Raw genomic sequence first — 24,785 nt, forward strand, 5'->3', positions numbered from 1 at the left:
GGGGAGCACGCGTTCCCGTGTGCATGTCCGCGCTCACACTTCCCCTCTAAGGACGCGGGTCAGGTTGGGTGAGGGGCCCAGCCTGCTGTGCTATGACCTCATCTTCACTGATTACATCTGCAAAGGGCCCATCTCCCAAAAGGCCACATTCTGAGGCGCAGGGGATTGGTCAGGATTCCAACCTAAGAGGTGGGGACACAGTTCCCGTATATTTTAGAAACCGAATTTATAATGTCAGGTCCATGGTTCTCTTTTACTACCGTGATCCGGTGGCCAGTCTGAGAATGACTGTAATTTGGACAAGATCGTGAGTTCATGATATTCCAAGATATTGACAACTGTAACGTGAGGACATCCAGTCGGTCATGGAGGCTGATCATACCAGTGAGGCGGCCGGCTCTGTTCCCAGTTGAAGAAAATGCTGCTGGTTAGAGGTTCGTGAAAATAAGGGTGGAATTCTTTCCTACTGAAGGGCACAGGCCCCTGAAATCGATCCCAAATCCCAGGGGATTCTGGGATTCGGGATCCCAAGCCCAGACCCAGGCCTAAGGTGCAACAAAGCAGGTGAGGATCCAGGACAGCCGTGCATCCCTGCTGGAAGTGGACCCCAACCACACCTGCCTCCGGACGGGGCCCGATGCTGGCAGGGGCCTCGAGCCCAGAGGCCAGGTGGTCAGATGGGGCCCGTTCTGGCACCGCAGGCGGAGGGGCAGGGAAGGCGGGGGGAGGCTGGCCACCCCTAAGTTGAGAAGAATGTTCCCCCCTCCCACGGGGAGAGGCTGGTGGAACGACCGTGGCTCGGACGATGCAGTTCATTTCTTACCGCACGAAATACCCACCTACAGATGACCCAGAAGAACCAAAGGCTCTTTCTGAGCCCCTCGTTAAAGACGATTAATCGCTGCTTACAAGGCTCCTTCTCTCCCCACCAGAATTTATATAGCCTTGGGTGCTGAGCAGGGATGGTGGCCACAGGCCATTGGGGTCGATGATCTGGGCTGGCCCCTCACTGGCTCCTGTACCCGGGAAGGGCCTTTGGACACAGGCAGACCTGGCTAAGGAGCAGTGAGGAGGGACCACCGGACCTCCTCACTGGCCTTGGGAAATGCAACCCCCTAGGGGGTAGCTAGCTCGTGGGGTGCTGATGGCTCTACGAGGCCCGACCACGGGAGCTATAACCCGCCAGAGCTCTGTGGGCCAGCTTGGGACAAGGTTCCCAGGATTTCTCACCCCATCGCTGCTGGGGCTCCCTTCCCAAAGCCCCATCCCAGACACGGTCTGGCAGCAGGGCAGGTCCAAGGAACGTGGAATTGGGTGTGCTGGCCAGTGACTGGGTGCACACCCCACCCTGGCACCGGGATGGTGGCGGCCCTTCTCTGGGTGCGTGGTGTGGCGTTTAGCACTCCCCAGAACCTGACCTCACTTCCTCGTTAACCCTGCCGCCCCCAAATCAGACACACACAGGGGAGCACTGACCCGGCCCCTGACTCCTTCTGGCCACTGTGGCCTCCTGCCTCCCACCACCAGTGTGAGCCCTTGCACGGGGCGAGGGAGGCTTTAACCTCTAGGCCTGTTTCCTCATCAGCAGGAGGAGGACGGGAATGCCCAGCTCCTGGGGTCACGGTGCAGACCACAGGGGCAAAGCAGGCAAAGCGCCGGTGAGCGGCAGCACGGGTGGGCCTCCCCGACGCAGGCACACACAGGGCCAGGTTCTTGAAGAGGCCAGAGGCTCTCTGCGCGCCCCACTTGACGAGCTCCAGGGAAGGAGGAGCAAGCCAGTGCAGACAGGCTCCTTTCAACCCCAGGACAGACGCGCAGGGGCAGAGGCTGCTCCCTGTCCTTCGGTACCCACCTCCCCTCTAGTCAGTGACCATCTGGAGTTGTGGCTGGCATGTCCAGCCTCACATGGAAGTGTGCACAACTTACGTGTGCAAGTTTGGGGGCACACCCTTTAAGAGGTTTGCTGGTCCTGTCCCCTCCCTTTTCCAATGGCTGGAATGCAGAAGAGATGGCAGGAACAGGGTGGCCGCGTTGGGCCAGGAGATGAAGCCTTGCACGGAAGCGGCCAGGGTAAGATAGGAGGCTGGGGCCCGATCCCACGGAGCGACTCCGGCCTGGGCTCGCTCAGTCACACCGAGGCTGCATAATGAGAAATACTCCTCTGCTTACCACCTGCACCGCTGTCTACCGCAGCCTAACAGGAGGCCGCGCCCACTTCTGGTGGCCAGCGTCCAGGCCTGTGAGGGGGGCGTGCTTGCGGTCATTCCCAGGACCCGGGCAGGGGCAGGCAACACGAGGGCCTGTGCCTGGGGGTTTGTGGAGGGGCGGGGAGGGCGTCTGCTTGGAGCTTCTCAGTGCAGCACACTTAATCACACGTACAAGATCGACTCACACGTTCAAGGCCAGTTTGGGTTCTGGGGGCCTGCGTACCGCGGAGGTTCAGAGCGCATTGGGGGTGGGGGCCACACTGGGCTGCCTGCTCTGAGGGGTGCCCAGAGCCCACGATCCCGAAGTGGGAGTTACACTGGCTCTGGAGGGCGTGAAGGGACAGCAGGGGACACGAGCGTCAGAGGCCCCTGGGGGCAACTGCACCGCCTCCCCCTGCCTCCCCCTGCTCACACAGAGTGCCGGCCGGGGCTCCCGCACAGACAAGCCCATTCCACTTCGAGTTCCCCGCACGGGCTTTTTCAGGAAAGCAATCTGGATTCTACGAGGGTCAAGGGCCAATTCGAAGGCTTCACAGCTGGGACAGTCTGAGGAAAGGAAGCCATCTCCTCTGGGCACCAGGGGTCCTTGGGGAGCCAGCCTCCCCGCCCCCCCCAACTCTTCAGTGGGGCAGATGCCAGGGGGCAGACTTCCAGCCCTGACTGGTAGGGTGAAAGCCAAGTGTGCTGGTGCCTTCTGTCGCAACACGGGTCCCAGCCCCCAGGGAAGCACAGGTTTTCTCAGCTCTTTTATTAAGTTAGAAACAGAAGGAACACAACTCTTGGGGGAAGCACCACCACGAGGTTCGCGGTGCTGCGTGACAAGTGTGCTTGTCCCACCTCAGCCTTCCAGAAGCCGGGCCGCCAGGCGACAGCCTCCTCCACCCCCAGCCGCCCCCGCCGCGCCCTCTCCCGGGTCCAGCGCCCTGGGCTTCTCGCGGCCGGGGCTGCGCACTGGACCCGCGGAGGCCAGCCTCTGGGCCGGCAGCGTCTGCGGCCCCCGACGGACCTGGAGATGCACTCGCTGCTTCCAGCGTTTCCCAAGCGGCAGCCGACGGGCCGTGGCCGGGGCTCACGGGCGGGTGAACCCAGCACCAAGAGCCCTCCCCAAGGGACGCCCGCAGGGCCAGCAGCAGCACGGACTTCCCGCGAGGCGGCAGGGCAGGGTTCCAGACGGCGGCTGGTTTCTGATGCGGCCCCATCCACGGCGCAGCTCGCTTGGGCGCCCCAGTCCCGACCTAGCCGAGCAGCACCGAGCAAACGGCAGGCAGCTGGCGGGCGGCCAGGTGGGCCCCGGTTTGGCCCAGGCCCCATTCCGCGCCCCCCAACAGTGCTGCCCAGGGGTGGCAAGGCTGGGCTGCAAACCCTAATACTAGGTGTGAGCTGCCCCTCCGGAAGCCCAGATACTGGGGATACACGGATGAGGGTCCCACTGACTTGAGACGTGGAGAAAATGACTGAAGACCTGGCAGTTCTCCTCGGGACCATTCTTGCTTTTGGGGCCCAGTGAGCAAATGGGCCAGCTGGAAGGCCCAGATGCCAGAGGACAGCTGGTGCTGGCTGGGGGCCCGGGGTCACAGGCCCTGCTGCTATCCTGCAGGCCTGGAGGGATCTAGAGTGGGTGCCCTGGAGTAACCCTGGGGGTGCCATCTCCTATTTGCTCCCAGGCTCGGGGGCCCCGCCACATCCTGAGGGCCAGCATGGTCCTGTCAGGAGATGGGGTCACTGCCACCTCTTGGGGTAGGCTCTGAGGACAGGCAGGCTCTGAGGAGACGGGCAGCCCCCAAGTCCGATGACAGGACCCGAGTGTCTCTGCACCAGGGCAAGGCTGGCCTGACTTGAGGGAGGGGCCCAAAACAGCTTCCTCTTTAACACTGGGGGTCTTGGTGTCGTTCGCTAATGAAGTCTCGTGGGCACCACCGAGGTCACCCGATGGGTTTCTGCCCATGACACGTGTCCCTGATTTCCTCTTGGGCAACCTGTATTCTCAGTCCAGGTGGACCCCGTCTCCCCGAGGTGCGGGACACCCTCTGCTGGGTGACGTTACAATGACAACAGGGAGGTGGCGAGGCCAAGGCTGTGCTGTGGGCGCTGTGTGAAGGCCTCCCAGTACCGCCCGTCCCAACACACCCAGGGCTCCCCCCTGCCCAGCCTCCCGCGCCCCTGCACAGGACTTGCTGAGACCAGCAACCTCAACGCTCTGCACACATGGCTTGTCCCCGAGGCTGAGGGAGTCCTGGGGTCGGTCGACGTGCCTGCGGAAGGTCCTCTCCCCTACAAACCACTGCAAAGCGGAAAAGGCCTTGGGCAGACACACGGGGCACTCGAGATGGCTTCTCTCCTCCTGTCTGAAGCTCAGGACAGCCCCCGAGACTGCTGCTCCCAGAGCTGATGGGACCAGCTTCCGGCCACCTCAAGTGCTGCTCCGGGGCCGGGCTGAGCTTCCCACGGTGGCGGACGGGGTGAGGGCCACTCTGGGACATTGAGGGCTGCAGCCGCAGGGGTGGGGAGAGACACGCAGAGTCTGCAGAGGAGACAGAGGGAGGGAGAGAGCATGAGTCATGTGCACATGGCTCTGTCCTAACCTGGAACAAAGTGAGAACGGGGAGGCCCCACATAAGGGGCTGGAAGTGAGGCCCCGGGAGAAGGCCGGGGCGTGAGAACGCAGCTCTTCCGTTTACCAGCAGTGCAGCCCTGGGCAGTTCAGCGTTTCCCTGGGCCCTGGTTACCTCACCTGGAACGTGGCAACCATCCCCTGTCCCTTCAGCCCCTCAGCTCCGTGCCCTGAGCCCCCACAACCCAGAGGCACCACACTCGGCACTGGGGAGACAGGAGGGCAAACAGACACCAGCGACCATATCCCGATCGTCGCTGGGTGGGAGACACTGTACGCTGGTACCAGGAACTGCAGAGAGCAATCACAGGCTGACAGAGGTGCCATATGTGAAAAACAAAAAAGTAGAACCAGGACTTTTTATTTTGGTGGAGGGTGTGGGTGGGTGGTAATGCTTAACCTGAAACCTGAAGGAGGGACAGGAGTTTGCTAGAGGGGGTAACGGCAGTGCAGGCAGGGGGAATGGCACATGCAAAGGCCCGGGGGTGGGAAGCTGACGTGTCTGAAAATCGACAATGAGGCCAGTGAGGTGGAAACAGGGCAGGTGTAGACACGGCCAGAGAGCAGGGAGGCAGGCGCGGACGCCAGCCAGCACACTGGTCTCCACGGGTATTTACTGTGCCCTGACACGGGTGCTGGGGGCCGACAGTGGTGAAGGAGGGAGCACAGGCCTGTGGTCACCGAGCTCACACCCCAGCCTGGCTTCTCCCTCAGTGCAGCGTCTGCTCTCTCTGAGCCTCCTGTTGTCCTCTGGAAGACGAGGGATGGCTCTGAGCCTCCTGGAGAGGACGGAGCGGTCTACTGCACGAGAGAGGTTTCGTGGAGGATGTCCTTGAAGCGTATGCGATAGCCCACCTGGGCCAGCGTGGTCCATTTTAAAGCCTGTCCCACCACGACAGCTCAGCATAGCGTGTGGAGATGTGGCTGTGGACATGTGTCCGGGTCAGGCGGTGACACTCGAGGTTGGAGCTGAAGGAGCAAAGGGCCAGGTGGGCTCAGAGGGGGCTCGGCTGGGTGGGGAGGAGGATGTGCTCAGGACAGCATGGCAGGGACTGCCCACTTGTCCTCCACAGGAGCCGAACCCCTGGGGTGGGGGCGGCTCTGTACGAAGAGGTTCTCTGGAGCGCTCCCAGAGATTTCCAGGCACCCGCTTGTCCGCATACCCATTCAGCGCCGGACAGCACACTTGGTCTGGACAGCACTGGAAGTGCCATGGGGTCAGGAATGGCCCTAACCAAGGAGACACGTGTGTGCCAGGGGACACGGAGGATGTCCTTCCAGCATGCTGAACTGCCTAGAGGAGTCTCCCGGGGGCTCCGGAGAGGCACAGGGAAGCTGGGCCTGGGCACAGGCAGGCGGAGCACTCCAGGAAACCTGCGCGTCCGCCAAAAGGCAAAGAGGCAAGACCATCTCTGCAGGACAATTAATGATGCTGCTCTTGATGTGACAGCTTCGGTGAGACCGAGCCTCCGCATTTGTGTCCGCTGGACAAGATCTCTGCACGTAAGGGGCTTGGAGCTACCTGCAGGTCTGCACGTACTCAGGTAACATTTAAAAATTCACACCAGCACTGGAACCTGTGGGACTTTCTTCCTTGCTCCATCACTGCCAAGGCTTCTGGAAGGTTGGCTTGAACACGGCAGGTAGTCCCCAGGGGGTCAGCAGCCCCCAGATGCCAGACAGGGCAGCCACTTTTTCCTCGGGGTGGCGGCTGGTGAAGGCCCCTCACAAGTGAGAAGCTCGGTCACAGGGCCTCTAACATCCCCAGACGCTCCAAGGTGGCCAACCCACACCTCTGGGGCCCGTCTCTGCTCTACACCCTCACGCCGCACTAGGCAGACAAGAGATTCCTCCCAAAGCAAGGCCCCACTGCTTCCCCAAGCCAAATCTCAAAGCCCCTCATGGCAAGGATGAGGGGCCGTGGGACCCTGAGCTGGGACCCTGAGCTGGGACCCTGAGTGGCCCCTCTGGACTAGCCGGGTCGCTGAAGAGGAGACAGCACCCAGAAGCACTCTTGTGGCGGAGGAACTGGGGAGCCCGCCTCCTGGCTCCTGAACTCCCTCCCAGCTCACACAGCCACCCTTGGACTCGGCCACAGCTGCTCCGGTCTGGGCCACCCCAACTTGGGGCAGGTGCTTCTCCGAGGCCTAGGCCCCCCGATCTGTCTGATGGGACATGCCTTCACCTTGCAGAGTGGCGTGGTGTCTGTGGTCACCCCCACTGCCTGCGCACGGCTGGCCCTGGGAAACCCCTTACGGCTCTCACGGTCCTGTGGGTCGTGGGTGAGGGGTCTGCCCCACAGGACTGCAGCGAGGGAAGGCGGCCGGCATCCTGATCCAAGGCCTGGCACACGGCCAACCCCAGTGAACCCCAGCAAGCACGGGACTGTGGGTGTGTGGACGGATGCACGGAGCTGGGGTGTTTCAAGAGGCCTCAACTCCCGCCCAGGCACCTTTCTCACGACACCAGCCCCATCTGTGTGGATCTGGGCTCTGGGATTTCCTCTCAGTGGCAATTTCTTTTAAGGCAGGACAGAATGTGCTAAGTCGCCCCTCCAGTGGCAGTGACTGAGCCCCTCGCAGGGCCTCACAGGGCCCCGCAGGGGAATGACAGGCTCAGCCTTTCCCAGAGCTGGGACTGGAGGCCCCTCCACCCCCACACCCCAAGTGGCTGGGTCCCAACAATGACCGTGGAGAGATGAGCTCCTGGTGGCCTGGACGCTTGCCCGGCATGCTGGGTGGGGGTCAGGGGAGGAAAGACGAGGGCGTTGTGCCTTTAAAGGGCTTGATGGGGGAAGGGGGACTCAGTGGGAGAGAGAAAGAGAAAAGAACACTCATGGCTAGTCTACACTTCACAGGTAACCCAGGGTAACCCAGACCCAGCTCCGGGGGCCTCCCAGCGGCCGCTGGCTGTGGTCACCCAGATACGTGGGTCTGGCTACGCCTTGGGGGCTGGGGCTCGGGGGCTGGTCCTGGAGCTCCTGCAGGCATCAGGCTTGCAACACAGCCATCAGCCCTGCCGCCCGGTGGTCGCCCGTGCCGGTCCCCTGCTCGGTGCCAGGGTGTGGACGGGAACAGACCAGTGTCTGGCTCTCCAGATGCCTGCAGGAGTGGGGCATGTTGGGGGCCCAAACCCCACTCCAACCCTTCCTAACACCGTTCACCAGATGCCAACAACCTACCCTGTGTCTCAGCTGCCACCTTTGCAGCAGCAGCACCTGGGACGGCTCGTTCTGAGGGGTCAATAGCACACCGAGTGCGCTCACCGTAGACGGAGGCACCCACCGGGAACTCAAGGCTGGTGGCCGAGACAGGGAAAGGGCAAGGAGGAGCTGGGCGTGACTGCGGGGACGTCAGCCGGGGGCATGCTGAGGGATGCCGAGTGCGGGCGACCTCTGGTTGCCGGTTCCTGAAGTCGGAGTCGCGCAGGCTGGACAGGGGGTCAGGGACGGAGGGGCACTCCAGGCACAGAGGCAGAAAGGTCCCTGTGGGAGGGCCTGGGACAGCGGGACAGGGAGGTGGGCGCGGAGATATGGGACCCGTGCTCTGGCACTGGGCAGGGGGATTCCCAGCTGGCAGTCAGGCTCAGTGGAAAGTGTCACGGTCCACTGCGGGTGCCCACGGCAGGCAGATGGGGAGGCGCCCGGCCCGCACATCTCTGCTCTTCCGGTCCTCCATCCCCACGGACGGTGCTCGGCCTGGGCTGCTCTTGTGCCTTGTTCGGGTGCCACAGCTCAGCAGTCCCCACCCCCACGCTGCTGCTGTCCCAGGCCCCGGCCTGGCCTCCGCTTCCATCTGCTGTCCCGACTCAGGGCGCCCCCTCCAGCCCCAGCCTGCAGCACTGCGGTGGCAGCTGAGCAGCCACACTGGAGGGCTACCGACCTGCTGCTGCAGCCCTACCTCCTGGGGAGAGAAGGGAGGGCCCGGCACCCCCGGGGCATCAGCTTCCTGCCCCGTGCCTTGTCACAGGCGCCTCCCCAGAGAGCCCTGTTTAGGCCCCGGCCTTTGAAGAGATCTGGAGAACTCCCAGCTGTCCGAGACAGACAAGGCTGAAGGGAAGCAGGGCTGGGTGGAGCATGGGAACCCCGGGTCAACCTGCTGGACAGAATACGAGAGCGGTGGTTCCCAGGAGGACGAGGGACTGCAGGAAGGGGGCTGCTTGGCTGCAAGGCCCTCGAGGAGGAAACGGCACGGATATGGAGCAAGAGCTAAAGGACCTTCTGCTGGCGCAGGAGCTCGGGAAACCTGTGCCCAGGACACTCACACGCTCTTGTGCAACCACGGCCCTGGGACGGCAGGGCCCAGGCACAGCTTCCCCCCGGGGTGCAGGACGGGCTCCATCTTGTGCCATGAGCCCCTCTGCACCTGCTTCCTCCTCCCTGAAATGGGGCTGACAGCGGCACCCCCACTATGGACTGGGCCCGACTGAGGGACAAGGCAGCACTCGAACAGGCACACCCCACGTGCCTCCTACACCCTTCCAGAAGGAGGGGCTGGCCCAGGGATGCAGAGAGACCTCCACTGCCCAACGCATCCCGAAGCCATTATTACCACCATCACCATCCTTCTGTTTCATCACCTCGTATAAAAACCGACTCTGGGGACGCCTGGGTGGCTCAGTTGGTTGGACGACTGCCTTCGGCTCAGGTCATGATCCTGGAGTCCCGGGATCGAGTCCCGCATCGGCCTCCCAGCGCCACGGGGAGTCTGCTTCTCCCTCTGACCTTCTCCTCGCTCATGATCTCTCTCACTGCCTCTCTTTCAATAAATAAATAAAAATCTTTAAAAAAAAAAAACAAAACCGACTCTGAACAGCCCCTCACTTGACCTACACAAGTATCAGGGGTCACACAATTTCTACTCTCTACTCCAGGTGGCAACGCTGGGCTCAGGGGAGGGTCAAGCAGCCAGTGAGAGCCAGAACCAAAGAGAGATGTGTGCTTGCGTCCCCATCCCTGGGATGGGGGAAAACTCCTGGAGAAGCACAGGGCTCATGAGGTCTGCTGGCCTGCCCCCAACCCCTCCCACGTGGGGTTGCACTGCTGTCCAGGGTCATGGGGAGGGCCAAGCACCAACGGGAGGAGCCCTCAGGCCCCACAGGGAACCACCCCCAAGTGCAGGAAAAGGGAGGCCAGGAGGAGTTGCCGCTATTCTCTTGAAGTTTATACCCCAGGGGACCAACAACTGGGGCTACTCAGATTTTTCTCCCAAAGAGGGAGAGAGCAGATTAAAACAAAACAGGGCAACTGCAGAAGGGGACAAAGCTTTGGCCTTTAGGGGCCCGAAGACCCTGGACATAGGAGGGGACGTAACCTGGATGGCTTCACAGGCCAGCGCATCCCCATCAGGGCCTCAAGGCCCAGCCGACCTATCTCCGGGCCAGAGCACGTGCTTGTTGGGAGGGGGAGTCTCAGTAGCCACCACGTCAGGGAGGAAATCAGGTTTTTGGCCCAGGCTGGCTCCTGAGGGGGCTTCTGTGACCTGAACTGAAGGGGGCTGAGTCCGGGCCTGGCCTGAGGGCCGGTTTCTGGAACTGTGGCTGGTCACCAGCCCTCCCCGGTGGGAAGGGTAGCCTGCCAGGCCTCTTCTCGCGCTGCACACTGAGCCTGGGATCTCTTGCCCTGTGCCCCTGCTTCTCATGGCCCCTGGGACCGAGGCCTCCCTGCCTCCCACTCACCCCGGGGGCCCCAGAACTCAGTCCTAAGGGCTGGGACTAAGAGCCTGGCTTCCCCAGGGCCTGACCAAGGAGGGTGGAATCAGAACATAATCCCTTCCCTGGTGCCTCCAACTCCAGCGTGCGCTTTCAGCTCCTACTCCTGAGCTCCCAGCCGGAGCTCATGGTGCCCTAATCCAACTGCGGTTCTGAAGCTGTCCCCGCCCCAGAGGGGCTGCAGGAGAGACCCCCTCCACCCTCAGAAGAGGCCTGTCTGGATAAGCTGGTCCTTCCCTCCAGCTGACTCTGTACCTGCCCTCAGGCCTTGGGTAAGTCCCTCCTGTGTCCCTCCATCCTTCCAAAGAGCCCCTGACGGTGCCCCTTAGCTCCCTGCATCTCCTGTCACCTTCCCCTTTTGGGTAAGGACCTCACATCATTAACAGCCCAAGAACAAAGGGCAGGAGCAGAAACTTGGGCAGTCCTCTGTCGCAGTCCCTGCCCGGCCCAGGGGCCCACGGTTCACCAAGATGCCCGCTCGGAGGAAGGCCTGCTCGCCACTGCACGGGATGGAGCAGCACCCTGCTGCCTCCACAGGGTGCCTGCCCCACCGCTCCAGCACGCCCCCCACCCCTTGAGCGCTCCTGTCCACTGTCCCTGTTTCTCATGGGCCCCTGGGGTGCCGTTTGCACACTGGATGCACACTGGACTCGCCTAGTCTGGGGCGTGGCATGGTCTTTAGCACTTGTGTCATGAAGAAGCCTGGCCTTTGCCCTTGGCTTCTGGGTACAGCTGTACCCAATAGACTCCTTGTTTAGGGCAGGGGTGCGGAGGGCACATCGTGTGACTTTGGGTAGGGGCTTTGGGTCATGCTGTACCAGCTGGCCTGGAGTCGGAGAGGAACCCTGCGGACAACCCATCGAGCCTCCGTGATGGGGCCCCGGGAAGAAGTCTGGAGCTTGTGTGAGCATCCCCGGTGGGCAATATTCTGTGTGTCCACTCGCCGATGGCGGCACAGTGACACTGTCCGGACTGCACGGGCGGAGGGCTCTGCGCCGGTCATCTGTACTTGGCCAACCCTTCCTATAGCAGGCCATGACTGTGACCACGATGGCCTGCGGTGCACTCTGTGAGTCCTTCCCGTGGATACTCGCATCGGAGAGGGATCTGGGGAGGCCCTAACTCGCCGCTGTGTCAGACGTGAGGATGCCCTTGCGTGCGGGCTGCTCCTGGACTTGGCCGGTGGCCCAACCTCCATGTAGTGCTGTCAAAGACCCCCAGGGATTCTGACGTGCAGCCATGTCTGGGATGCACCGCACCCATCAGGTGGTGGTTCCCATTTGGCAGAGGCCTTACGCGCTCTGCTCAAGGTCAACGGCAAGTAAGGGGCAGAGCTAGGCTTTAGCTCTGGATCTGGAACAGGCTCCCAGAGCACCCAGCCGCCTGCTCCCCTGTCCAGCCCTCCCTGGCGGACACAGTATCCTTGCCTGGGAGTGGGAACAGGCCCCAGGCTGTGGGGACTCACCTGGTGGGCTCCGCAGGTGCTCCTCACGATGGCAGGTGCTTCCAGGTGCTGACAAAGGCCGTGGGGATGAGCGAGTAGGGCACGGTGGTGATGCAGTTCCACGTGTCCGAAGTGGGGTCATAGCAGTCCAGGGTCTTACACCTCTGGGTCCCGAAGTAGCCCCCCACCACATAGAGCTTGTTGCCCGAGGCCAGGGCATGGCACGACATGCGTTTGGCGGTCATGTCCCCGATCCGCGTCCACTGGTTGGTCTCGCAGTCGAAGCGGTAGGCTGAGGCGGCCGTGAACTCCGTGTCGCCTCCCATGATGAAGATCTGGCTGCCCAGCACAGCGGCTGCTGTGTACCGCCAAGGCTGGGGGCACTCGGCCTTGATGGTCCACCGGTTCTCCGAGGGGTCGTAGCACTGGACCTTGGACACCATGTCTCGGTGGATGCTGGTCCCCCCGAAAACGAAGAGCTTCAGCTTGGCGCTCACCACGGCGGCGTTGCTGACTCCATCCCTCAACGGGGCCACCATCGTCCACTTGTTAGCCCCGGGGTCATACTTCTCCACCTGCTTCAGGGAGACCGAAGGGGAGGCGGGGAAGACGCCTGCCAGGGAAGTGTGTCCCCCGACCACGTAGAGGCAGTTCTCCAGCTCTGCTGAGCCATGACCGAAGCGGGCGATCAGCATGGGTGCCGCCTTGGACCACTCCTCGTGGACAGTGTCATACACCCACACGTCCTTAGAGACCCCGTTCTCAGAGCCCCGGCCCCCGGTCACGTAGACCTTGCAGCCGATGGCTGAGGCGCTGAATTCCTTCCGGGGGCTGGGCAGGTCGGCCTTGGGGATGATCTCCTTGGCCTTGTGGTCCACCTGGTAGATCTTGTCGCACATGAAGGTCTGGCCCCCCAGAATCAGCAGCGTGTGGCCCGCCTTGCGCGGCCGGGCGCAGGGGCTGGTAACCACCCCGTCGTTCTGCAGGATCTTGGTCTTGCAACGGAGCGCCTCATCTATGATGAGCCTGGTGCGCTCGTCGGCCATGAGGAGGGCCTCGCCGGAGACGGCCTCCTTCAGGCAGTCCGCCGGCAGCAGGGCCAGCCGCACACTCCGGAGCAGCTCGGGCAGGTGGGCCTGCCTCTGCTGTAGGTCGTGCTTCACCCACTGGAGGATGGCCTCGAAGACCACGCGCTCGTCCTCCGTCTCCAGCTCGTCGCTGGAGATGAGGTCCAGCAGGGTGTCCTTGGACAGGCTGTTGAAGTCCTCGCTCTGCCGCACGGTCTCGAAGTGCAGCAGGCACATGCGCCAGGAGAACTCGTACAGCCTGCGGCACTGGTGCGCGTCCGAGAGCAGCATCATGCCCAGGCAGTTGGAGGGGAACAGGTTCTTTTCCAGGAACTCGGCGGCGGCGTCGCGCACGTCATGGAACTGCAACATGTCGCCGGCCTCCAGCAGCGACTCGGCGTTCTCCTCGTTGATGACGATGCGGGACGAGTAGGCGAAGTCCAGCAGCAGCTCCAGCACCTCGGGGTGCAGGTTGTCCTGGAAGTTGACCGTGTCGTCCCGGCTCTCCCGCAGGCCGTGGCTGAACATGGCCTCGAAGTAGCGGCTGGACGCGGCCAGCACGGCGCGGTGGCAGGGGAAGGCGCGGTCGCCGGCCCAGAGCGTGACATCCGTGAACATGCAGTGCTTGCGCAGCGTGTTGAGGTGGGCCAGCACGCAGTCGGGGTGGGAGGCTTTGTGGAAGAGGGTGATGTTCATGGAGCCCGTGCTGCTCCGCGACTTCCGGGTCTCGTGGACGCTGACTGACATGCTGAGCCGACCTGCCGGGGGGACAAGGCCACAGGTGAGAAGGGCCAGGCCCCGGCTCCTGGCACAGACAGCCCAGGTTGCCCACCCTTCAGCCCCAGCCCTCCTCGCTCGGCTCTGTCCCTCCCCTCAGCCAGCGCTGGTGTGGGGGGTAGTGGCTGGTGTCTACCTCTCCCTTCAGAAACTGATCTTTTGGATTTCAGACCAGCTTCGGAACCAAATGTCTTTGGCCTCGAAATGAACCACCTCAGGTGAGTCTGAGCTGCAGCTGCCTCCCGTGGTCAAGGGAACAGTGGCCTTGGGCCATTCAGCAGACTTCAGGTCAGAGCAGGGCTAACTAAGTAGCATGGGCCCTGGGCCATATCCCATTCTCCAGCTGTCCTCTGGGGACACGGCTCAGCTGGGGGAGCCAGGGCTCCGAGAAGCAAGTTCGCTGCCCCACAATGCTGGAGCCACACATCCCACGTCGGCTGTCCAGTTCCAATCCCAATTTCTACTCTCCATGGGCCCAAGGAGACAGATTCCATCAGGGTTTTCTGTGGCAGGCTGGACACACTATGAGCCCAACGAGCCACAGACCACATGCAGAGTCTTATGTCCTCCCCCATTCCCCCAGAGAAACCTGTCCTGAGCTGGGCTCCCAGCAGCACTGGCTGAAGTCCCTCAACTCTCCTTGCCCTTGGAAAATTCCCAAGAGCTGCCACTACAGCCCAAGGGCTCAGTGTAGACATGTTCTCCAGATCCAGGGTCGTCCAAGGCCTCCTGACCCAGCAAGGGTTGGGAGGCAGAGCTGGCTGACCAGTGAATAGCTTCACCTACAAGACACCTGCTCAATTCTGAGGTCCCCAACAAGAGAGCCACAAGAAGCGCCTGGGTGACAATAAGACATGCAGACTAGGAAAGCTGTCCAGATTTGCCTCAGCTGAAGCCTCTGGAAAACCCGGAAGGAAAGGAGCCTCCTTAGTCCCTACAGGCAACTCCAAGGATCTTGGGCCACAGCGAGCACCTCACCTGCCCCCAACCGCTGTGCCCTCCAATGCCAGGCCAGGATTCGGGGCTCAGTGGGCTGCTCCGCATTAGCATCCTGAACCCCCCAAAGCCTGTGTTACAGTCTTCCTGCTGGTAATGAGCCCCCCTCAAAAAGACCCAAACCTCTTCTTTTTCCTTTTTAATTTTCAAAAGTATATAACCCCCAACCCCCACTCAAAGTCAATTTTCTGCTTAAGTAATAATCTGGTAAAGGAAGGAAGTGATTTCATGCTTCGCTGAGACTGTAAATTAGCGTCCAAGAGCTCTGCTGTCCCCCTCACTCACTCCTCCCCCTGCAAAGAACCAGAGAAACCACAACCTGACGGGATGAGCTGCCTGGGCAAGGCCCCTGCTCCCGGGCCCAGGCAGGAAAGGGGCAGAGGCTGGGGCTGGCGGTGCTGTTCCTAGCCCCCAAGCTCCAGGCAGGTGACCCCCAGGGACACTGCTGTGCACAGCTGCCACTGCAGGCCACCAGGCTCGCAGTTACGAGGTCAGCCCACGGGGTGGGAGGTGCAGCCGGCACAAAGGAAAGAGAGTTGGGCCCAGGTCCAGGCTGGACCAGAGGGTCCCCGTTCAGCCACTGCCCTCTCTCCCAAACCCCCATTTTCTCTTCTGTGAAACAAAGTCCCTGCTGGGACCTCGGAGTTACTCAGTTGTTGGCAGTTTTTTACAGAACATGACCTCTGAGCCTGGCCCAGGGACTGGGAGGCCCGGAGATCGAGAAGCTCCAGTGGCCTGGCCCCCAGAGGCCTTACTGGCAGCTCCGTACTTGGCCCAGATCCGAATTCCAGACACTGCAACACGTTTCCCCAAATCTTGCTCCCAGACACTTTCCCAGATGCAGTCATTCATCAAGTGACTCCATCCACCCTGTCCCCACTGTGCCTGGGTGGAAGCGAAGCTATGGCCTTTGACCTGTGCACCAAGCTGGGGGGATCCTCCAAGGACTCCGATTCAGGGAACCAGGTGGAGACTCCTTAGGGGGGGCTAAGTGCAGGGCAAACCAGGACTCAAAGAATGAGAGAGTGTCAAAAAGCAGGGCAAACCCAAGTGGAGCAGCCGTGTCTGCCCCGAGAAGGAGGTCAAGTGGCGAGCTCTCCAAGGCCAATGCTGACTGAGCAGCCCAGGGCTCCAGAGCTGACTGGCGTCTTGCTCAGCACCAGGAGGCCTGCCCACTGATGCAGATCCCCTGCATAGGCGGAGAGCCAGACCTGGGCGCACACACCCAAGCAGGTTCCCACCCCCAGAGAGCAGCCTGTCTGGGCACCTCCGTGCCGAGAGCAGAGGCACCTGCCTGGCTGTGGCCCCAGACTGTCCCACCTCCTTTTGGGCAGTGCCTGTTCTGAGCCAATCTTGCGGTGACAGCAGCCATCAGGCATGCACTGACTTGCCCCAGACCCTGAGGTGAGGTGATCGCATCCCAGAAGCATCATGATTCCCGGAGGTGGAGGGTCTCATTGCCCCAGTTCACAGATGAGGATGCTGAGACCCAAACGCAGGAAGGGAATCGCAGGAGCTGCAAGTCTCCGGCCGGGCCCACAGGTCCCCAGGGCTGTGCTTCAGCTCTGGGCTAGCCGGCACAGAGGACAGGCTCAGAGCTGGGGGCCCTGGGCACTACCTGCCCTGCAGAGGGCTCCTCACCTCACCCACAAAGCATCTGGAAACCGGTCACCTCCACCATCACATGTCCGGAAGAGCACTCTGAATTTCCTCCAAACCTGCTGCCCACCCTGCCCAGGGAAATGGGCAATGGCAGCAACATGCTCCTTCTTATTCGGGCCCAACCTCCAGGGTCACCCCATCCCTCCCACCAGCAACACCTAGCCCTCAGCAAGCCCTGTGGCTCTGCCTCCTGAGTCTCGAATCTGAACCTTCTGCCCTGGACTACTGGAAACCCCCGACCTGGTTCTGCTTCTGTCCTCTATGATCTGGGTTCCCTCCAGACACCAGAGGGATCCTCACCTGGATTCCATCATGCCAAGTCACAACCCACCAAGGGGTGTCCCAACACCCTCAGAGAAGTCTCAAGTTGTCACCGTGGCTGCCAGGCCCTACATGAGTCGACCCTTCCCCACTGGCTGTCTTCTCTCCTCACATTCTGCCACTTCCCACCCTGCTCTCCCTCTCAGGCCACCCTGGACTTCTTACTGGGCCTCAGGACCTTTTCACATGCTGCTCCTTTGGCTGGAAGTCTCCCCATTGTCACTTCTTTTCTGCACGGCTCACTCTGTCACCTCCTCAGAGGGTAACCTGACCTCCTCATGGAGGTCACCTCCTCTCCACCCCCATCCACTTCTGCCCTCCTCACAGCACCCACCACTACGTAACATTATGTGTTTATCTGTCTCCTGTCTCCCCAGCCAGCTGAAGGTGGGGGCCATGTGTGGGGCTAACTGATGTGACCCCAACATGCAGTGCAACCTGGCACAGAGCAGCCACTTGATCTGACTGAATGAACCCCCTGCCTTTGCTCATGATGAAGTCCGGAGACATGTACAAGGCATGAAACTCACTCCAGTGGGCGTCTACTGGAGTTCAGCCGCTCTGCGGTCACAGAGAGGGAGGCTGGGATGGTGAAGGCTGTCCTGGGGGCGGGGGGCGGGACACAACAATGGATGCGTGGGGCAGACACTCACTGGCTCCCGTCAGCACCGACGCCCTGACTGCTGTCAGAACCAGCCTCCTCTGCTCCAGGTGGTTGGGCCAGAGCATTCGGGCCTGGCTGGCCAAAGCAGCCCATCCCTGAGCCCTGGGGCTGCCTGAATGGGACCCTGGCCAGGCCGATCAGTGTGCCATCCTCCTCGCCACCACGATGGGTCAAGGAGACTCTAGTCTATGACATTTACTGGAACTACAGGGAACGAAGCAGGTACAGACAGGACTGGAGCAGGGCAGGGGACTGGATGGTGGCCACGCTGCCCAAGACAGGCACCGCATAGAGAAGGCACAGTAGGGCCTCTTGTCCCTGCAGAGCCTGCCTCTCCCCTTCCTTTTGTCTGATGGAGGTTTCTGTCACTGGCCACTTAGAGTGCCCACCAGGACAAGGGCTCACTGAACACCAGTTTCCTGGGGCTGTGCTCCTTGCTCAGTCAGGGGCCTCTGCTGTGTGGGTCCCTCCACCCTGACCTGCAGGGGGGCCACCCCAGACATCGAGCATGGGTTTTAGGAGCTGGTTTTTCCGTGTTCACTAGCAGTTACACACACAGCCCTATGCGGGGCAAGGGATACACAGAGTGCGCACGGGCTCCCGTCCAGTGGCAGGAGGGGTGGGCACTGAAGAGCGTGTGCTCAAGGGCCATCTCCTTGGCTCCCTGCCTTGGGGGCCCTGATAAATCAGATGATCTCACACTGTGTGCATGAGAACTCTTCTGATTACCTAAGCATCCCCCTGGGCTTTGATGATTTAAGGCACGTGAAGTAAGAGCCGTGCTCCAGCCAGCAATCCGTCACCCTGCTGAGGGGCACCGATCTCCCTCAGAGAGCACCTCCGCTCCCCGCACCGAAATCCTCACCTGCACAGACGCAGTTAAAATGCACCAGATAACCACGTACCTAGCTCACTTCTCCCATTGCCCTTGGAAAGTTAACTAAATGCACAAGGAAACAGAATAGCCAAGGGGGTGAGACCTCCAGAAGAAACTCGCCATGCTCTCCAAAGATCCCAGCCCCAGAAAGCCGAAGGCCTCCATTCTCAGGGAAAAAAATGCATCACAGATGATCAAAACTGCTGTGGGGGGGGGGGGGCACCTGGGTGGCTCAGTCGGTTGAGTTGGACTCTTGATTTTGGCTCAGGTCCTGATCTCAGGGTCCTGAGATGGAGCTCTGTGTTGGGCTCTGTGCTCAGCATGGGGTCTGCTGGAGAGTCTCTCTTCCTCTGCCTCTCCCCCTCCCCCCATGCTCTCTTTAAAATATGTAAGTAAATCTTAAAAAAAACCAAAAATCCTACTGTTGGTGCCACTGTCCAGAAGGCCTGGCTGCATTTGTCTATAGCATGAACCCCTCCCTCCTCCCTCCACCGGCTGGGAGTGCGCACTCCCCAAGACGAGGATGAATTCTACTGCTGTTCCCCGGAGGCCAGAGGGAGTGGGGAAGCCCAGGGCCCGGGCGGTGGGTTGTGGGTAATGTGGCTCCGACTCACTCATCAACCTTAAGCTTCCCGAGCAATTCCCATGTGCCACGCACGTACAGGGCGTGGGAGGAGGTGACGGACAGAGACAGGCTCCTGCCCCCACGGGACCGCTGTGCTCTGCGGTCGGCAGTTGGGGTGGGGGGTGGTGGAGAGACCAGCAGTGAGGGAACAGGTCAGTGAGGAAAACGAAACAGCAGTGGGCCACAGTGACAAGACAGTGGGGTCACTTAGGCCCCTGTGAAGAGGGGACATGTGAGCTGAAGCTTCAGTGATGAGTCAGAGTCAGGGTGTGACGACAGGGAAAGGAAGGTTCTGGGTGCAGGAAAGGCGAACACAAAGGCCAGGCAGAAACAAGGCTGGTCCGCACTCAGGGAAGAGAAAAGGCCGGGGACACAGTCAGGGGCACAGCCACGCGAGGCTGGGGCAGGACCAGAGACACCCACAAACTGTGACACAGCTCCCACTGATGGGCAGGGTCCACGTCACCTCCCTCCGCATCTGAGCGGGTTCTGTGGTGGCACTGTGGCTGACCAAATGGAGCCAAAGGGACCCTGGGCCAACCAGTGGCCCCAGACCTTCAGAGCCTGGCGGCTTCCACTCCCTGTCTCCCGCGGTGCTAACTTGAGGGGAAGCCAGACGACGTGAACCCACCACACCACGATGCGGCGCTGGCCTACCCTGCGGGGTGGAGAGTGGCCCAGTTTCTCCCCCTCCATCTGGCCACCTGAGCCCACGTGCCAGACACGCGTGCGAGGAACTCGCCTCACGCAGCCCAGCGGCAGCAGGTGGGCCCAGCCAGCTCGTCCGAACCGGGGCACCAGACACAGGACCCCCGGTGACCACAAAGGTCACCCATCACCCAACCTCAAAGCCCAAGACAAATCCTGACTGAGCACCTGCTGGATACCAGGCGAAGCTGAAGGCCATGAAACAAGATGGTGAGCTCCTACGACCTCTCCTGCTCACAGAGCACACGCATCACACCAAGGCTAACGTGTGAGCAGGACGGGAGAGCACCCAGGGAGAGGCAGCGGTTACTCTGCAGACGCTTATGATGGGATTCTGCCCCCGCTGTACAGACGACTGTGACAGAGCGGAGGGAGGAGAGGTCACAGTTCCTCAAGGCCACTGCTTAGAACGGGGCCACTGAAGACCAGGCAGTCACTACTGTGCACTGTTGGGAAAGTTAATTCATCTCTCTGGGTCTGTTTTTTTCAACCACAGAGGGACACGGAGAACAAGTGAGAGACAATGGAGACAGTAAATGATGTGCATTTCAAGTGGCCTGGTCATGCTCCCTCTGTGGCCTGTTTCAGGACTGCCACTTGTTCCCATGTCACTGAGCAAAGGACACAGAAGACACCCCTAAGCCTTACTCTATCCCTACCCTCTGGTCTGGGTTTTCTTTTCTTTCTTTTTTTTCCTCTTTTTTTAAAGTATTTCTACGCCCACCATGAGACTTGAACTCACGACCCTGAGATCAAGAGTACAGAGCCAGCGTAGCGTCCTACAGAGCTCTGCTTTGATTAAGGCAATTTGAACTATTATTCATTTATAAGTTGTTCAATTTTTTTAAATTATTATGTAATATTTTTACAATCAGAAAAAAACACCAAAGGTGTATGTCAAGCCGGCTAGATCTCGGTGTCTCCGGGAGCTATAAAAACGAAGGCGTTAATAAATGCTATGAAACACCACACGGGCGCTGGGCTGTGTGATACAACACGCTTCCCAGGCAGGGATCTTGGGGTGGCCACGTGACCCGGCAGCTCAAGTGCCCACCTGCCCCACCCCCACGTCTGGGGACCCAAGCACCTCAGGGAGCACCCAGGGTGCAGGGGTATCCATTCTTCCATTTTTCAAGTGGAAAGCAAACTAAGCACCCTTGCAAAGCACACAGATCTAATTGTTAATTGAAAGCAAAATCACTATGACCACGGTAACTGAATTAGAGGCGAGATCATTCGAGATACAAGTGCATCATCAGACAAAGGGTCCTTTCCCTAAATGCCTCTACCTCTCAAGAGTCCTTTCTTTAAAAAAATAAAACTTTATACACATTCAAAAACTTATACGTACCCTGTTTTTAATTTAAACCACAAAGGATTAGAACTATTTGTATTTTTTGCTGTGTCTCTATTTCGATTTTGTTTTCCATTTCTATTGTGAAAGATCTCAAACCTGCAGCAAAGTGGGGAGAATTGTGTAACACACACCTTCTGCTCAATGTGGTTAGTTGGCTGGATGAAACTTTGCCCCACCCCAGCCCACAGCCTCACCCCCGTTCCCCCTGCAGGGGAATGGCTTGGCCACAGGGACAGTTCTAGAACAGAGCATGGCTCAGGGAAGGGGTAAGGGTGTTGTTTCATCCAGCACTGGGTTACAACCAGGTTCCTCTTTCAGCAGTACCAACATGACCCTGCTTCAGATGGCCCACACGAAAGGGAGACGGCAGGTCAGCCTGCCCCAGAGCTCACCTCCCCACAGGGCAGAATCCCAGCCAACTCGGAGATCTCTGGCAGACCACACTGTGGGACAACCTGGTTCTCTCGCCTGCGGTTCTGAGGTCAGGACATCCAGTGCCACTGTACCCTCTCAAACATGCCCAGCTCCCCGTACGGTGTGTCCCCGGTGGGTTAATGAGTCCTAAGGCTTCCCTACACATGGTCCACCTGTCCACCTGCAGCCAAAGCCTGGAAGGGGAAGGGAGGTCCTGGGAGACCCAGAGGGTGGGCAAAGGCTTCCGTGCCTTTTCCATGTGTTTTACAGCCTTTTCACTTAATGCCCCCAAATGTTAGGCACACTTGAGGAAGGCCAGCTTCTTCGGCATCCATGACTGATAGCCAAGCTCCAGCCTACTACAGCCTCTGCTGGCCGGGAAGCCGGGGGGCTACTACTACAGGTGACATGCATTTGAGATGGCTGCCAACTCCACTGGTGTGGAAACGCTGCTCAGGGGAAGGGCTTGGGGCTGCGCTGCGCTGGCTTACCCGGGGCACCAGGCTCTGCCTTCCCAGAACAGGCAGAGGACAGGAGATAAGGGGTCAAGGCTGTGCAACCCTGCTGGGAGATGAAGCAACACTTGTTGCAAAGCCTCAGCAGGGAACTCCGGCCAGGAGGGGAGCCAGACCAAATGTACTGACTACGGTGGGCCTCTGCTGTGCTGGGCCTCTTCCCCAGAAGCTGCGATCCCCATAACCAAGCCTGACGCGATCGGGACCGTCCGCTCTAATCAGGGTGGGCTGAGTTACACCGCATCAACAAACACCCCGAAACGTCAGCGGCTTCAGAGCACGGAGGTTTGTCCCTTGCTCATGCCACACACATCACAGTTCGGTGGTGGCGGGTAGGGGAGTGTGGGAGTGTTCTTGTCATCACCGCCCGCCCCAGGGACCCCGAGGACAGAGCAGCATCATGTCATCAGTCAGTACGCCAATGGGAAAAGGGAGAGAGTGCTGAGCACTGACAACCCCGTTCTTGGCCTGAAGACGTGTAGCCCTTCTGCTCCCATCTCATCGGCCAAAACCAGGCCCGCGGCTTCACTCACTCACCCGTGAGCACCCGAAGCGCACTCCTGCCATCTGCCCCACCATTTCCGTCATCTGTCCACAAGCACAGGAGCTCCGGGATTCAGGGCCAGAACGGTACATCGCAGTTCTCAAGTACTTGCTACACAGCAGGCAGTGTTCTGCGCGCCTTCTGCACTAACTCGTCCTCTTCCCTGCAGCCCGCGGTACACGCACCACCTGGACCTCCCTGGCTGGACCTGGGGCGATGAGCTCCTGCCACCCTACTCTGTGCGCCCAATGTCACGAGGCTGCTTAGGGTGCAGCTCCCTCTCACTTTTTCCCAGGCACCAACAGACAGAGATCTAGGGGCCACAGCCTGGGGTTCCAGCCACCAGACACTCTCTTCTCTGTCTACCCCTTGGAGCCACACCCTGTCAACCTGCTTCCGTGTGCCCGGGGCAGTGCCAACTTGCAGAGAATGAAGCCTCCGTGCTCCAGAATATCCAATGTGGGTAACGGACTAACTTTTCTCCTGTGCACTGCAAAGGGGCCTCCAGCCTCTAGGGTCATTTTGTGGGTCCTGTTCAGGAGAGGACACCCAGCTGAGCAAGGCCGCCTCAGGGAAAGGATCTGACAGTCTCCCATGTCTTGCCCAGCTGCTCTAAGACAATGGAAGGATTTTGCCAGCTCCGCAACCGCAAGGCTTTGTGTTTTAGGAGAAGCTATGTTCTTGCTCAGGAGAGAAGCAGACCCTCAGGAGGGACCGTCTGGGCAGCCTTATCTCTGGGCAGTCAGCACCCCGTTCTCTGCCCAGAGCCCTGTCTTCCCACAGCACGAGTTCCACAGATCAAGTGAGACAGGCCAAGAGGCACACCCAGGAACTCAGTCATTTTTACTGAAAAGACGATCTAAGAGTGAAGCCAAAGATACAAAAGACGCAAATCCCCCAGAATTACAACCCTGAACACAGGCATTTTCCTGAGGGTTTTCCTGAGGGTGAGGGGATAGGGCAGTTATGGCTGAGGACACTGCCCTAAGGGGTGAAAATTAGTTCTTGGGGGATGAAAATCCTGGGTGTGCACTTTTTTCTTTCTTTTTTTTTTTTTTTTAAATAATTTTATTTATTTGAGAAAGAGAAAGAGAGCATGAGCAGGGGGAGGGTCAGTGGGAGAAGCAAATTCCCGCTGAGCAGGGAGCCCAATGTGGGGCTCAATTTCAGCACCCCAGGATCATGAACTGAGCGGAAGTCAGACACTCAAACAACTAAGCCACCAGGCACCCCGCTTGTTCTTTTTATGTACAAAGCACAGATACACACACAGCACATTGACTTACAGTATATCTGGTATTAACATTTATGGGAGGAGTAAGCACAGTTGGGGAAAAAAGGTCTAAAACAGTTTTGGGGGAAGGTGATAAGGTTAAGAAACACTGCGGAATTGTTTTCACTTTGGCTTGTTTTTCCCTTTTATCCCCAAACAGTTTACACTGTTGCAGTTATGGAACCCTATTTTACATTGTTTTTACCTATTTACATAGTTTCCAAATTCCTATTCTTCATTCACTATTGAACAAGGCTAATTAAATGCCTGCTACTTACAGGCAATAGGATCCACAGCCTCTGGCTCCCTTATCAAACAGCCCAGTGTCTCTGTGGTTGCCAAATGTAACTTTCAAGGTCTGTGAAATATACAACAACCATCTGGGTCATTCATCCAGTTTTAAAACTTTTTACCTGAAGAGTAACATTTTTGCTTATGTTGAACTGCTGTATCCTCTAGGGATAAAATCTATGGAGAAGAATCACAGATGCTTGGTGTCCTTTTATCCTAAAGGTTCTGTTTACACAGGCTTAAAGTGCCCCTGCAACAAAGTGCCTTCTTACAGCTAAAAGGGATGGTAGTGTAGATAGCACCAAATTCATCAGGGCGGGACAGACAGAAGGTACCACATCCCGTTACCCCTCAGCTCAGTGGGGGCCACCTGGACTCTCTCTGGCCCCCAAAGCTGGGAGTCTGCAAGCCCAGCTGTTTCTCCAGCTGGGAGCAATGCCAATGAAATGGACACCATTGCTCTAATCAGAGAGGGGACAGAGAACTCCGCACTCAAGCTTACCCATCTGTTGAAATAACTTGTTTCCTCTCACTTATCCAGAATGAGACGGAGAGAAACAAAGAAGGACAGAGAGAACAGCCCGCTCCAAAGCGAACACTGCACCATGGTCTTGGGTTCCTCCCTCCGCAGAAAGACTGGCCCAGCCCTTGGCAAATGACCAGGGGTTGGGGGGGGGGGACCCGGAGGGAATGGTCTCTTTTCCTGTCTGGTCCCTTAAAAGA

At 59.4% G+C, this 24,785-nt stretch overlaps 1 protein-coding gene across 1 annotated transcript in view; it reads right to left on the reverse strand.

Moving 5' to 3' along the window:
* Positions 1–3,094: 3,094 nt before the first annotated feature.
* The window catches only part of LOC111152606 (kelch like family member 25), a 30,812-nt gene continuing 9,121 nt past the window's right edge, over positions 3,095–24,785 (reverse strand). The window contains exons 2-3 of the mRNA XM_022511128.1: positions 11,993–13,796; positions 3,095–4,728 (exon numbers count right to left, since the gene is read on the reverse strand). Of these exons, the coding sequence (XP_022366836.1) occupies positions 12,016–13,785 (1,770 nt within the window). The 5' untranslated portion in view covers positions 13,786–13,796 and the 3' untranslated portion in view covers positions 3,095–4,728; positions 11,993–12,015. The remainder of the gene's footprint in view (positions 4,729–11,992; positions 13,797–24,785) is intronic.

The sequence above is a fragment of the Enhydra lutris genome, unplaced genomic scaffold, assembly GCF_002288905.1.
Source record: "Enhydra lutris kenyoni isolate GAN:26980312 unplaced genomic scaffold, ASM228890v2 scaffoldscaffold29, whole genome shotgun sequence".
Lineage (NCBI taxonomy): Eukaryota > Metazoa > Chordata > Mammalia > Carnivora > Mustelidae > Enhydra > Enhydra lutris.